The 12,621-nt window shown below is 35.8% G+C and overlaps 5 protein-coding genes across 6 annotated transcripts; 3 read left to right on the forward strand and 2 right to left on the reverse strand.

The window, feature by feature from the left end:
• Positions 1–427: 427 nt before the first annotated feature.
• LOC124222093 (uncharacterized) lies at positions 428–3,059 on the forward strand. 2 transcript variants are annotated; one of them, XM_046632696.2, is made up of 7 exons: positions 428–865; positions 972–1,212; positions 1,291–1,486; positions 1,567–1,730; positions 1,816–1,998; positions 2,098–2,270; positions 2,446–3,059. In XM_046632696.2, the coding sequence occupies exons 1-7, from the start codon at positions 849–851 to the stop codon at positions 2,579–2,581; spliced, it is 1,110 nt and encodes a 369-aa protein (XP_046488652.1). In that variant the 5' UTR covers positions 428–848; the 3' UTR covers positions 2,582–3,059. The 2 variants fall into 2 exon arrangements, with proteins under 2 accessions (XP_046488652.1, XP_046488651.1); XM_046632695.2 differs by having other exon boundaries at positions 430–865; positions 1,564–1,730.
• A 513-nt stretch (positions 3,060–3,572) lies between these two features.
• LOC124222095 (uncharacterized) lies at positions 3,573–6,904 on the forward strand. Its single transcript, XM_046632698.2, has 7 exons — positions 3,573–3,844; positions 3,946–4,184; positions 4,269–4,464; positions 4,539–4,663; positions 4,763–4,945; positions 5,044–5,222; positions 5,310–6,904. Exons 2-7 carry the CDS (start codon positions 3,960–3,962, stop codon positions 5,437–5,439), a joined length of 1,038 nt encoding a protein of 345 aa, XP_046488654.1. The 5' UTR covers positions 3,573–3,844; positions 3,946–3,959; the 3' UTR covers positions 5,440–6,904.
• LOC124222088 (spermine oxidase) lies at positions 6,381–9,656 on the reverse strand. Its single transcript, XM_046632687.2, has 9 exons — positions 9,225–9,656; positions 8,740–9,004; positions 8,328–8,541; positions 7,959–8,192; positions 7,692–7,823; positions 7,364–7,563; positions 6,997–7,120; positions 6,820–6,926; positions 6,381–6,519 (listed from the first exon to the last, which is right to left on the reverse strand). The coding sequence occupies exons 1-9, from the start codon at positions 9,370–9,372 to the stop codon at positions 6,411–6,413; spliced, it is 1,533 nt and encodes a 510-aa protein (XP_046488643.1). The 5' UTR covers positions 9,373–9,656; the 3' UTR covers positions 6,381–6,410.
• Positions 9,657–9,823: 167 nt separating this feature from the next.
• LOC124222096 (proteasome assembly chaperone 2) lies at positions 9,824–11,011 on the forward strand. The gene is made up of 2 exons (XM_046632699.2): positions 9,824–10,427; positions 10,490–11,011. The coding sequence occupies exons 1-2, from the start codon at positions 10,095–10,097 to the stop codon at positions 10,910–10,912; spliced, it is 756 nt and encodes a 251-aa protein (XP_046488655.1). The 5' UTR covers positions 9,824–10,094; the 3' UTR covers positions 10,913–11,011.
• A 54-nt stretch (positions 11,012–11,065) lies between these two features.
• Positions 11,066–12,621, reverse strand: Tapdelta (Translocon-associated protein delta). Its single transcript, XM_046632700.2, has 2 exons — positions 12,195–12,621; positions 11,066–11,519 (listed from the first exon to the last, which is right to left on the reverse strand). Exons 1-2 carry the CDS (start codon positions 12,441–12,443, stop codon positions 11,259–11,261), a joined length of 510 nt encoding a protein of 169 aa, XP_046488656.1. The 5' UTR covers positions 12,444–12,621; the 3' UTR covers positions 11,066–11,258.

Here is a 12,621-nt window from a genome sequence, read left to right on the forward strand (position 1 = left end):
GCATAAAGAAGTTCTTGCAAAGATCCACGCAAATAATTTGAAACTGTCAAAGAAGAATTGAAAACCACTTCACTTATTTTTTAATTTATAACTCTGACAGTTGAATCATTCAGTTTCAGTAGTTTCATTGTTGCTGAGTTATCAATATGTCCTAACCAAAGCAAATTTGAATTACCCGCAGAAAAATTCGTGTAATCCTGAATGACCTATTGAATGACTAATTGATGAGTTATCGACTGCTTTAATTTTATGCATGTGATCATTTAATATATGACTTTATTTGTTATGAAATAAATAAAATTATGAAGTAATGCAAATAACGTTTTGAAGATAACTTGTTTGCAAAATACTAACAATAGAATGTATAAAACTGCAAACACAACGGAATCAAATAGAATATTTGACTTTGCTCTATGCAGATTGGTCTTCTGCCAGAGTTTATAAAGTTGTACAAGATTTTTCGAGCACGTTAAATGTAAACATAATTTGAATTTGCAATAATATATTCATATATTCCTTGCAATATTACCCATAAAAAATTTGAATTGAAATTAATCAAAGTACAACCAGCGACTTTTAAATTTAAATTGCTCAAGGAAAATCCTATGTGTGGTCAACTGTGACCTTGATCGAGTGTGGAAATAAGCGGGGAGGGGCCATGAATACTTGTATCACCAAGGCCTCAAAATCATAGCATACTCCAATACAAAATATGCAATATGGATAGATTGTCTGTGAGTTGTGGAGTGGCAATGGCTGCAGTGTTGTACTAATTTGATATTTTCAAAGAACTGCCATCGCTTGACTTGCCTAAAACTATTTTAATTAGGTAAATTCTAAGTAACGTGATGATGGCTGTGACGAGGTAATAATTTCATACCCACCAATTACATTTATTGAATTAGTTTACCTGTTTTCCTGTTCGTATTGCTTTAATTTAATACGCACGAATAATTCTTCCCCTTTTCCAGCATAGTAAACCCTTCAATAGCAGAAAACAAAATCGATGCCGATTGTCTAAGGACTGGAATAAAACTGAAGAATGTCGTGCTCAGACAGTGTACGGCTAAAATTCATGCGGAATGTCTTTTCGAAGCGCCAGAAATTTTACAGAATATTTGCCTATTCATGAGCGCAGATCCTGTGACAGGGTTTGGCTCAAATTGGAAAAAATTTGCTGATAAGTTGGGCCTGACAAATCAGCAGATCACGGTACGTTCTCAGAGAAACAATTTTGAATATAGAGTATTTACTTTTTGAATACTTCAATTTCACATATTTTTACCACAGGTTATCGAGAGAGATTATCAAGCGAAACATAGTTCAACTTGGTGGGTCTTACTATCATTTGCATATAACGCAAATGCTACAGTAGAAAAAGTTTTGAATGTATTAGAAGATATGGGCAGATTAGACATCATTGATAAGATTAGCGATAGTATGCTGCGATTTGCTGACCGTGTCTCTGAACAGCATAAATCGAACGGTACGTATGTAAATGAAATTAATAACGAACCTTATTAAAGACTTTTTTAATAGAGAAAGTCAAAACATATGTTTCAGAAGCTGAAGGCAGCGTATTGAGATCGGCAGCTGGTATCGAATGGCTACCTCTCGTGTTGAGACCATTAAATTCAAGGGAGAATAAACTTTACAAAATCCCAGGCATCACATCAACACTTGTAAATGACGGCAAGTTTGTTGACAGCGGTATAATCGACAACACACGAGTATGCGAACAAACTTTGATAATAAAGCCTAATCTAATGTCCTTTGAAAAGAAATAGGAAATAATTTTCGTTTTCTACATTTCAGCCGAATATACCTCTAGCCATGAGAGTAATGTTAACTTTTGCTAGTGACGGAGCAGAAGTAGCAAAACGAATCACTAAAAAATTCAGGCAACATGAGCCGAGGATCGGAGTCCTGATTTTGAAGGAACAACAAGACCATGTATTTATCAAGAGCACAGAGTTTATAAATGACTGCTTTGAACAGGTAATTGTAGCGTACGTTTTCATTAATAAGAGAAATTATCTACCGTAAGCTACTCGGATTTGAGCATGTGGCTTAAATTTATAGTCTGACTGATTTCAGGTGGATACTATAATTCCAATTTTAACAAAGGGATACTTTGATGCGATAAATAATCCCCCAACTGCAAATGAAGAGGAATCGTCATTTGCATTAGATGAACGATATGTAAAATACATATATCAATCTTTTACGAACGAGTTAGTAAGAAATGACTGCTTGGGTAGACGTGTGAGGTTCGTAACTGAGTTGTAGTAAAAATGAATCAAATCGAAATAAGTTCATATTTAGCAGTTAATTAGATCTACTTATGAAACATCTATAGACGTAATAATAAATAATAGAGTAATACATTAATAACAATACAATCCTCCGCAATCTTCTAATCAATACTTGAAATATATATTCCAGATGTATCTTCCCAGAAGGAACAAAGCGTCGTGATCTCAGGGTCGATCATTTAAGCTTAAGAGCTTGGTATAGAGAAGAGAACATTCAAGATTTTATTAATTTGTTACTTCGAAGAAGACAAAATGGGAATAATTAATAAATCCATTACCAGTTAACCAAGAGAAGGAAATAAGATCTGAACAGAAAAGTTAATCACAATACCGAGATTGAAATTTAGACAATTTATATTACGAAAAATATTAATGAATATAAAATTTTTGTTCACTGCCGCAAAATTTATACGCTGCCTGCCCGATATACATGAAAAATTTATAATCAAATGTAATATACTTGTGTTAGACACGGATTGACCTCAGGTGTAGATAATATATTGTGTTACTTAAATACCAAGCAACACTAGAGACATAACAGGGTTCAGTCAAATTTTAACTGACCATTTGCTACTGGTAGTGAATAAACTATTTTTAAACTGGATTAAAATCCCTGTACAGTAGATATATACGTAAATGTAGAATGTGTCTTGTTTCCTTACTGTACTTTTCTATACTTGTGTATTTTTTAGTTGAACTAAAATGAATGAATGTATAAATAAGAATAGATAAATTAGAAATGTATCTACTATTTTTTTGTGTAAATTTGTTTCCGGATCCAATTTTGTAGCCTTGCAAAATGTTGCAAGAAAAAATCGACATCCATGCTCCAACAAAATACACATTACAGAAATTCCTGCGTTACCATATTCAAAAATTGCAACTGGTAATTAATTAAGTACCTATTGTAAATGAAATTTTAATTGTATGTACAATCTACAGGAATATTTATTGTTATGCAACGCGAACCGAAATAAAAGATGGGCGAAGGAGAAATTGTTATTTCCAGTTTCATTACAGCTAGTATTCTTCGATACTCCACACAACGTTGCAGAATTCTCAGATCAGGTACAAGAAGATGATTTCCTTCCACCAACTATAGGTCAACTACAAAAAACGACTTTGTCGACAATTTAACAAAGAGAGTAAATTCTGAAGTAACTAAACTTTCTTCGCATTCAAATTTCTGGAGGGAAATTGTGGGCACAATCCTGCGTAACCTTCATATTAACTTGAATCAGAGTGGGGTAAAGTCACATGTCTTGATTTAGTCAAGTGATGTGAATTCTTGGTATTCTGTACTACAAACCACATGAAATGTATAAATTTCCTGGTGTGAGCGAGATACGTACAAACTCAATAGTGCCACTTCATTTCAAAGACTTGTACTTGGATTAGTGTGAAAAAAGTACAATTCTGTACAAGCATGTTAAAAAGAGTATAAAAATGGTTATTGTATCCAAAAAATTTAATATACGCTAACCGTACTGTTATTAAATTTGTTTATATTCAAGAATTACGTCTACGAGGTAATATTCAGATTGATCTGTTAGTTAAAAAATCTCTGATTCCATTCGATCACAATCAATCTTTATACAGTTTTTCATCCACGTAACAATTTTGACTTTAGAATCCTTAACCTAAATGGAGAAGAAAATCAATGTCGATTATGGCACGGATATGGATTTGAAAGCTGTAGAGCTTCGAATGCGTACAGATAGAATTCACTCTGGATTTCTCTTCGCGTGGGAGGATTCACGCCTTTTGCAAATATTATGTCTGTTCGTCGAGTCAGATGTGGTTCAAAGAGATCGCCCGACTTGGAAAAAATTTGCCGAACAATTGGGTCTGACACGGCAGAAAATATTAGTGTGTACCCAAAAAATCAATTTTAATTATTTACTCGCCGATCAGTACGTCTCTGAATGTTTAATTTCATGTGATTGTTTGCAGTGTATCGAAAACGAATATAAGTATAGCCATGGTTCAGTGTGGTGGGTTTTGTTGGCATTTTCAAATGAGGATGACGCTACTATAGGACGAATAATACTTATTTTACAACAGTTGAAAATGTTTCATGTCATACTCGAAATTAGCAATGACGTTCTTGAGCTCGTTGATTGTCTTTCTGACCACTTGAATTCGCAAGGTAATGAAAAGGTTCCAAATAACTGTTATAAATAAATATAATTATGTCATTATTATCTGAGGTAATTGTTTCAGGAACTAAATCCACAATACTTCGGCCCCCAAACATCCCATGGACACCTTTGATTTTCAGATCGTTGAATTCAAGAATCGAAAGAGTTCCACAAATCATAGATATTACTGTGAGAGGTTCGAGTATGGTAAGCGAAGCATACAAGTATGCCGAATGTAGAATTGAGAGTTGACTAATGTTTACATATGATCAGAGTGAGGAATAATTCGGATTATTTAACTCGCAGCCAAGTATACCGTCGGCTGTAAAAATAATGCTAACGTTCGCCGATGACGGGATGGAAGCGGCTCTTCGCCTCACGGAAATTTTCAGATCAAATGAACCGAGAATCGCAGTTCTGCTTCTGAGAGAGCAGCAGATGCACGTATTCAATGCAGCCAAAGAGTTCATCGATGACTGCTTGAAAAGAGTAATTGCAGTTTGAATTTCAACAAATAATGAAAAATCTACTCATATAATTTAGATGTCAGTGTCATATGTTTAAAATCATAATTTGATTGACTTCAGGTTGATTATATAATTCCGATTGCCACAAAGGGATACTATGATGTTATAAATAATACATATCCCGAGGGCAGAGATCAACTAGTATCATCATTTGCATCGGATCAAACATATGCACAATATGTATACAAGTGTTTTGCAGAAGAATATGTACGAAATCGGTGTAGGAATATGCGAGTAAGGTGCGTATCTTGCAGATAATAAAAGTGCATAATATCCAGGTACCGAAGTTGAATGTATGCCTAATTTGTCTCTAAAATGTATTTCAGAGCTATTATACCCTCTGAAACAACGGAAAATGATTTACCGGCTCACTTAACATGCATGGGTCCTACCAGATTCAAGGAAGCAGAAATTAGAGAATTCGTTACAATGTTACTGAGAGTAAGACGAATCTGACGAGCTGACCGATCGGTTACTGCGGATCGTCATGAGAAAACGGAAAAAGTCCACATTTTTTATATGTTTATAATCCAAAATATTTTTTACACACGAATAAACAATAGTTTATTGCACTTACCACATGAAGGTCATGGCAACACACACATATCTGCAACACACACGGCCCACTTGAAATCGCTGTCACCAATAATACGCTTTGGAACCGAGTTCACCTTTACGCACATTTGTTTACAGCTCGCACGAGCACGCAGGGTGAAGATTCAAAATTCGATCTGTCACCAATAATACGCTTTGAAACCGAGTTCACCTTTACGCACATTTGTTTACAGCTCGCACAAGAACGGCAGGGCGAAGATTCAAAATTCGATCTCTCGATATCAACTCGCGCGCTAACCCAATCCGCTAAACGTTCGTTTTTTTTTTTTTTTTTTTAACAAATTTTCGTGACCAGCACTCGGCGGATAAGTGAGCCCGGAGGCAAAAGAAGTCGTTTTAGTGATCCGGTAGCGTCTTTATCGGCAGGAGTCGTTTTTCTGTATCTACTACTGTGAGTATGCATGTATCACTCGGTATTTATTCCGTGCGATCATACTCATAGGAGCAATCCTCTTTTCTGTTTTCCCCTTAGATTTTCAGTAATCGGTATTCAGTTAATTATAAATTCTAAATTCATGATAATATTGACTAATTATTTTGTCGTGTTATTTGGATCGCGAACAACTATAGCTCATAGCAATACCTTGAAAAATAGATGTGCTGTTGATACGTACACTTAAAATACGTTTATTTTTCGCAATAAATAACATGACTGAACAAATTTCAATAACCGAATCATAGATTGTAAATTTCTCTGTTTCATTTTTTTCGGGATTCAATGACTTTGATTTTATTCACTAGAAAATTGAGCATAGAATGTAAAATATGATATACAAATTGCATTTTCACAGAATACGTGGAAAAATATACGTTTATATGGTATTTCTTTGTTTACAATTTAGAATATACAGGAATTCGTGTTCAGCATCATCCGCCGATTGGAATGGATAACCACTTCGTAACAGCTGGGGTTTTCTTTTCCTGTGAATAAACTGTGCTATAGTCAATTGATAGATCTGAATGACCAATGTTATTTTAAAATAACTTGGGGGAAAGTCAATGAAACCGAGTATCGATTTGCCAAAGTTCAAGATGTGCAGTAGCTTTCTTCTAAAAGAGATCCCCAATTTTCATTTATATCTATATGAAGTGACAGTGTCACATACTTGAAAAGTTTATTCTAGGGGAGATTTTTTGCGTAGAATTCAAACATAATTGTTCTAAGGCCTTTTTAATTTTGTATCTAACGAACAAAACGAGATATACTCAAGAGCTTCATACCTGTAGTATTCTATGAGTCTATCAGCTTCGCGAATTCCGCTTTCAACTGCACCATGAACTGTCGAGTAATAGTGCTCATGAGTTGCCTCCCCACCAAAAAGTAATACCTGTTAAAAAATCGTTAGCTTTATTCTTGCCTATAACTATTAAATGATATCGAAAGATGAGCGAAATTACTGGTTTGCCAGTGGGATTAATGATAGGTTCAGCAAGGTCTTTCGCCCAGATGTCTAAATTTTTAGATTCCAAAGTTCGAAAACTGTAGGAGCCTCTAAAGTGTTTATTCTGATTCCACTTGGACCTGGAAAAAATGAGGGCACTTGATTATCTCCTAGGTAGCTTGGTGATGCATAATGTATACAATATACATATGGTTATGCAATAGATTTGCATGGATTTATCCATCATTCGACAAGTCTGTCAGCAAAATATTACTAACACAACAATGAGTGGAATATATCTTTGATGAAGTTGCGTTATTGGAAGTAATAGTGAAGAATCACTAAACATGAAAGTGAAAAGCACAGAACAATTATACACGTACCGTATCATATTTATTGGTTTTGGAATGTCGAATTTTTTACTAAAGAATCTTTGCAACATGTCATAGAATCCATCAAGTACAGTTGAATCGTTCAAGTCTTCAACATGCTTTGCACATGGTCCAGTGAGCCAACCGCTTAAAAGACGAGGTTGATGGTCAATAGTGGAGAAATGAAAAACATCAGCCAACCATTCATTACCCTGAAATAACATTAGTATTTTTTATATGCATTACTATCGAGGATATCTTGATGTTGCTCTTAGTATAATATAATGGAACCGTGTCCTAATTTGTAAGTTTGAATGCTCGATCATATAAGTCAACTTACTTTGTCAGAAGATTGTACAAACTTTGTTTTATCCTCCTTCGACCAAACTAAATTAAAACCGGCGATATCTTCGGGCCACCATTTGTAAGGAAATTCAAAGATAATTTTGTCCACTGTTCCAAATCCGAGACCCTGAGTATTTCAGAATAATTATAACTAGAGATGTAACTAATGCGTACTACTGATAAAGTACTTATTCAAGTTTCAATCCATGACTTAGAATGCATGCGAAAACACGAATCGAATGTTAAATTTCTGCGCATGTACCTGTATGGCACGTCTTTTCAATTCAGGTAGTGGTGGTGTGAATAAATTGCTGTGTTGTTCTTTCAGTACACCAAGCGAGGGTGTAAAAATAACATGATCAGCATTATGCTCCGAGTTGTCAGTAGTTCTAATAGTAATTCGATTTTTACTGCTATAGTCAATACTTGAAACTACTTTCTTAAAGTCAACTTTTTCCAGAAGTGGTAGCTCAATTGCCGCTAGTGTAAACTTGTTCTGTAAGTCGCAAGGAAAAAAATAATTGTTGTTAGGATTTTGCAAGTACCTGAGAATACCGAATAAAATTGAGATTCTATTTTGTACTGATTCAATGATGGAAAATGTTATTGAATCTCATTCTGAAATCATTACCATTAAAACTTCAAACAGAGTTTTATATCCCCTGCCTTTCCAATTAAGCAATGGATTCCCTTCACATGTCCAATACTCGGCAAGTCCAGATGCAGAAACTTCGGACCACGAATCGCAAGATTCTATGATAGATTCATACTTGCATATCCACTCCAAAAATTCTTCTGCCCTGGTGAAATTTGTAAATGGATTTTCCTTGAATGCCTTGTAATACCTGAAAGTAGAATTTATGAGATAAACATAGGCAAGAACTTATAGACTATTTCAGTTATGTGATTTTAAAAGAGAACAAGTGAAAGAATTACCAGCACCTTACACAAAACTTAAAAAACTTGTAACGAAGAGAGAACCCTGTACTTTTTAATGAAAACTTAATCTAACATTCAACTACTCTAGAAGTTATGATACTAACTCTTGTGTGAAATATTCTCCGAATGACCCCTCGAAATCTGTTATCTTGTTTGGCATAACTGTGTAGATTTCATGATATATATTCAGTAGCTCAGTACTTTGTTCTCTAGGTATGATTTCTCCTTGAGAATCAGCAAACATCCACTTTTCGGTATTAGTCAGAAGGTTAGATCCCTCCAAAAGATTGTGGCGAGATGCCAATTCATAGGATATATTTCCACGCTCACCGTGCACATATTCAGCTCCTAGCTCTACCACGTTATCAGCTACCATAGTAAAGGAAAACATGTATTATTAATAAAGGTCTATCAGGCCTCTTCTAGCTGTTATCACTTGATTAGTTTCATAACTGCTCTAATTAAATATAAGCTGCACTTATTGTTAGTTTGGCATGAATAGTTATTTAAATGAATATACAATCGAAGAAATTAGTCGTTAGTTGAAACACAGCCAATGTACGCACCAAATTCTACGGTATGTACGCACCAAATTCTACGGTATGTACGCGCCCTCCGATTCGATCTCCGGCTTCAAAAACTCTGACATTTTGAAAACCTTGGTCCAGCAGACGGCATGCCGCGGCGATACCAGCAGCGCCGGCTCCAACAATTAAAACTTGCACATCTTTAAACATTTTTCGGCAAGTAGCGTGGCCAATATCTTAAACACCACTTTATTGGAAATGGATAGACTTTGTATAGTACTTTCGGAGTTTACTGAAGGTTTCCAACTACAACGGTAAAATTGATGTGTTGGCTGACTAGTTCTCTATCTGGCTAGATTGATGTCAGGATTAATTGGGTCAAAACTTGGAATGGTGATAAAACAAACACAAGCAAAAGAAAGATATCGTCGTCGCGTCATTTTTAGCACTATCAATTATATCATATGATATATGTATATATCACACGGGTGATATTTCGGAATGTTTCGAAACGAGTTAAGCTTGGGCGTCCGAAATGTATCCAACATTTCAACGGGCGTATGGAATGAAAGAATAGGATATATATAATGAAATTGCTTGAGCGGTATCAGTCTCCAGATTGTGGAGATTTTGTAACCTGGTAACGCTGATACATTTTTGACTTTAACTTTCTTACATCTATTTTTTCAAAGAAAAAAAAATGATGTAAGTAGAACGATAATAACCGTTTGCGGGAACAGGCACGAAAATCCTTTTCGGTACGTGCGTTCTGAAACATCACTAGCGCATGAGATCCAACATCCAGTTCAACATTCTACGTGTGTTAGGTAAGCTATGGTACAGTCGATGTAAGTTGAATCCAGCTTGTCATTACGGTTTGTCTAACGTACAGCTTATGTTTACTAAACAGAAGGTTAATTCTATAAGGGAAGATGATAAAACTTACAGAAGATATTGATTTGACGGGATACACGCTCATCATTCCTTCAGTAGCTGTAGGAAATGTTGGACAATTGGCTGTTGATCTTTTTATATCGAGCCTTAGCGCAAAGAGAATAGGTTATGTTTGGGATTCTGCATTCATACCTATAGTTGGCCCTGATCCGTACAACGAAAATTCGTCAGCCCTTTGCACAGCCGTCGATTTATTTTGTAGCACAGATAAAAGAGTTCTACTAATTCAAATAAGATCACCACTGTCCAAGAAGCCCTTTCTATTCTTTAAAAAGCTGCAGAACTTCATCACAGAAAAACACATTGCCAAGGTAAGATTTTTGGTCACATTACATATTTGTAACAAATTCAATCGACGTATTTTCAATCATAGGTCATCATATTGACCAGCAGCTACTCCCATGAAAAACGAGATCAACAGATCAGAACCATTCCGTTACGTTACATTGCATCTCCGGAAATAAAATCAGAATTTGGTGCAATGTTCGACAGCCTGAACTGGACACATCTAGAAAGTAAAATTGATGAATATGGCAGGAGCGAAGTCCTTGCAATCCCAGGTGGAGGTTTTGCCAAAAACCTATATGATGTCTTCGTCGAGAACCATATTCCTTGTGCGGTCTTACTTAGATTTTGTTCAGAAGGAGACAACATCCCAGATGCAATGGAGTTAGCTAACTACTTAAATCAGTGGCTAGAACTTTTCTCAAAGGACGCCTCTGGTAATTTATTAATCAGAAAACCTTCGTCTTGGAGATTCTTATTTGGCAATGATCCTCCACTCGAAATGTTCTGAATATGATATTAATTATCATGAGTTTTTTTTTTTTTGTTTATATCAATGAATCATGTTTATTAAATTCTTAATAAAAAATTATTACCAGCTAAATTGTAATTGTATTTCCTGTTTATTCGCCTATGTAAAAGTGAACAACGTAGAAGCTAGGGATTAGAATTGATAAAGTAATGAATTTTATTCAGTCACAGTTTTGGTTCTCCAGGAGAATCATTGATTGATCGTTCGATATTGGATACATTGATATTTTACAAAACTATTTGAATCCAATTAACGGTTTAGTATAAATAGTGAAGCCAGAGGCAGTTAAAAATATCATTCATGACTTAAATTGTAATTACTTAGTTTACGATAACAGCTTCCATTTGGCAGAGAATGCTGTGTATGTAACAAATGCAGCTAAGAATGCAGCTAAGAGTTCAGAGTTTATCCATGGTCCAAGGTAAGCACCTGGGTTGTTGAGAACAACAACAGCTAGAGGTTTCACACTGCTCGGATCTTCTCCGTTTCTAATTGCTTTGCGAAGGGCACTGTACCCTTCTTCATCGTACAGATTAACATTGTAATCTCCTGATCTAGCTTTCTTTATATCCTCCGTCCAGCTGACCTATAGTACCAAACAAACAGAATAGTGATAAATAACTTTTGCCAAGATATTTGATAGAGCTATAAAAAAAGTTGATATTTTTACAAAAACTTGTCAGCGATCGGAAGAGATAGTTCATATCCAACTCGTACAACAATTCGCTTCACCTCATGTACAAGTTTATACCATATTACTAACAAGGAACATCAGTTTGGTGTCCCCTTCTGATTTTGTTGAGACTCATGTATGTTGTAGAACATTAAAAACTAAGAGACACATATTTTTTTTTTATCTGTGGAAAAGCGGTTCAAAGTGGTGAAACCAAGCCCCAAAGATGGGCAAGCAATGGGGTGATTTCGTGATGCGCTTGATGGATTCGAATGAAACAAACGCTGAAATGTTTCTATTCGATTATAAAATATTTCAGCGTTGGTTTCATTCGAATCCATCAAGCGCATCAAGAAATCACTCCGTTGGGTGTCCATCTTTGGTAGTCGTTTTCACCCCTCTAAACAGTTTTTCCGCAGATAAAAAAAAATACTAGTCGCTTAGTTTTCAAGGTTCCACAATATACACGAGTCTCAACGAAATCGGAGGGGGACACCAAACTGATGTTCCTTGTAAGTGGCAAGCTGACTTGGCAGACAATCATCGATTGTCAATTGACGGAAATGAGATGGTACTAAGATTACATACCTGATATTTGTTGTCCGCACTGAGTCTGACTGCGGGCAAAGTCTTTCCTTCGACCTCGGCATATAGAGAAACACCTTTGGCACCGTTGCTACACTTTAGCGTGAATTGTGTGGTGAAAGCGATGTTAGTCAAGACTGTAGCATCTTCGGTAACGTATGCTGAGGCTGAAACTTCTGGTTTTTGACAAGTTTCGGCCAACGCCAAGGAGGTGGTGACGGCGATAATGCACAAAACAATGAGCCTGTTCATTTTTTTTATTAGTCTCTTAATACAATATGTGACAAATCTTGTGCTCCACTTTGCACCCGATCGCAACAACCGGCTCTGAACACTGAACGCACACCTCTGTCAACGAATTGAACGTTGCTGAATCTCTGACGAGTGCCACCTAGCAGTTCACCGCAGCCACGTCACATGGCAACTTGTC

This window comes from Neodiprion pinetum, chromosome 6 (genome assembly GCF_021155775.2).
Source record: "Neodiprion pinetum isolate iyNeoPine1 chromosome 6, iyNeoPine1.2, whole genome shotgun sequence".
In the NCBI taxonomy this organism is placed as follows: Eukaryota; Metazoa; Arthropoda; class Insecta; order Hymenoptera; family Diprionidae; genus Neodiprion; species Neodiprion pinetum.

What these genes read in the sequence shown, in the direction of transcription:
- Tapdelta (XM_046632700.2), bottom strand. Translation starts at nt 12,443, where the DNA reads ATGAACAGGCTCATTGTTTTGTGCATTATCGCCGTCACCACCTCCTTG. An exon ending in GTGCGGACAACAAATATCAG is followed by an intron (nt 11,520 to 12,194) that starts GTATGTAATCTT and finishes TTGGTACTATAG; the next exon opens with GTCAGCTGGACGGAGGATAT.
- LOC124222095 (XM_046632698.2), top strand. Translation starts at nt 3,960, where the DNA reads ATGGAGAAGAAAATCAATGTCGATTATGGCACGGATATGGATTTGAAA. An exon ending in TCGATGACTGCTTGAAAAGA is followed by an intron (nt 4,946 to 5,043) that starts GTAATTGCAGTT and finishes GATTGACTTCAG; the next exon opens with GTTGATTATATAATTCCGAT. An exon ending in TGTAGGAATATGCGAGTAAG is followed by an intron (nt 5,223 to 5,309) that starts GTGCGTATCTTG and finishes AATGTATTTCAG; the next exon opens with AGCTATTATACCCTCTGAAA.
- LOC124222096 (XM_046632699.2), top strand. Translation starts at nt 10,095, where the DNA reads ATGATAAAACTTACAGAAGATATTGATTTGACGGGATACACGCTCATC. An exon ending in CAGAAAAACACATTGCCAAG is followed by an intron (nt 10,428 to 10,489) that starts GTAAGATTTTTG and finishes TTTCAATCATAG; the next exon opens with GTCATCATATTGACCAGCAG.
- LOC124222088 (XM_046632687.2), bottom strand. Translation starts at nt 9,372, where the DNA reads ATGTTTAAAGATGTGCAAGTTTTAATTGTTGGAGCCGGCGCTGCTGGT. An exon ending in CGTACATACCGTAGAATTTG is followed by an intron (nt 9,005 to 9,224) that starts GTGCGTACATAC and finishes TTACTATGGTAG; the next exon opens with CTGATAACGTGGTAGAGCTA. An exon ending in TTAATCCCACTGGCAAACCA is followed by an intron (nt 6,927 to 6,996) that starts GTAATTTCGCTC and finishes ATTTTTTAACAG; the next exon opens with GTATTACTTTTTGGTGGGGA.
- LOC124222093 (XM_046632695.2), top strand. An exon ending in TAAATGACTGCTTTGAACAG is followed by an intron (nt 1,999 to 2,097) that starts GTAATTGTAGCG and finishes GACTGATTTCAG; the next exon opens with GTGGATACTATAATTCCAAT. An exon ending in TGCTTGGGTAGACGTGTGAG is followed by an intron (nt 2,271 to 2,445) that starts GTTCGTAACTGA and finishes TATATATTCCAG; the next exon opens with ATGTATCTTCCCAGAAGGAA.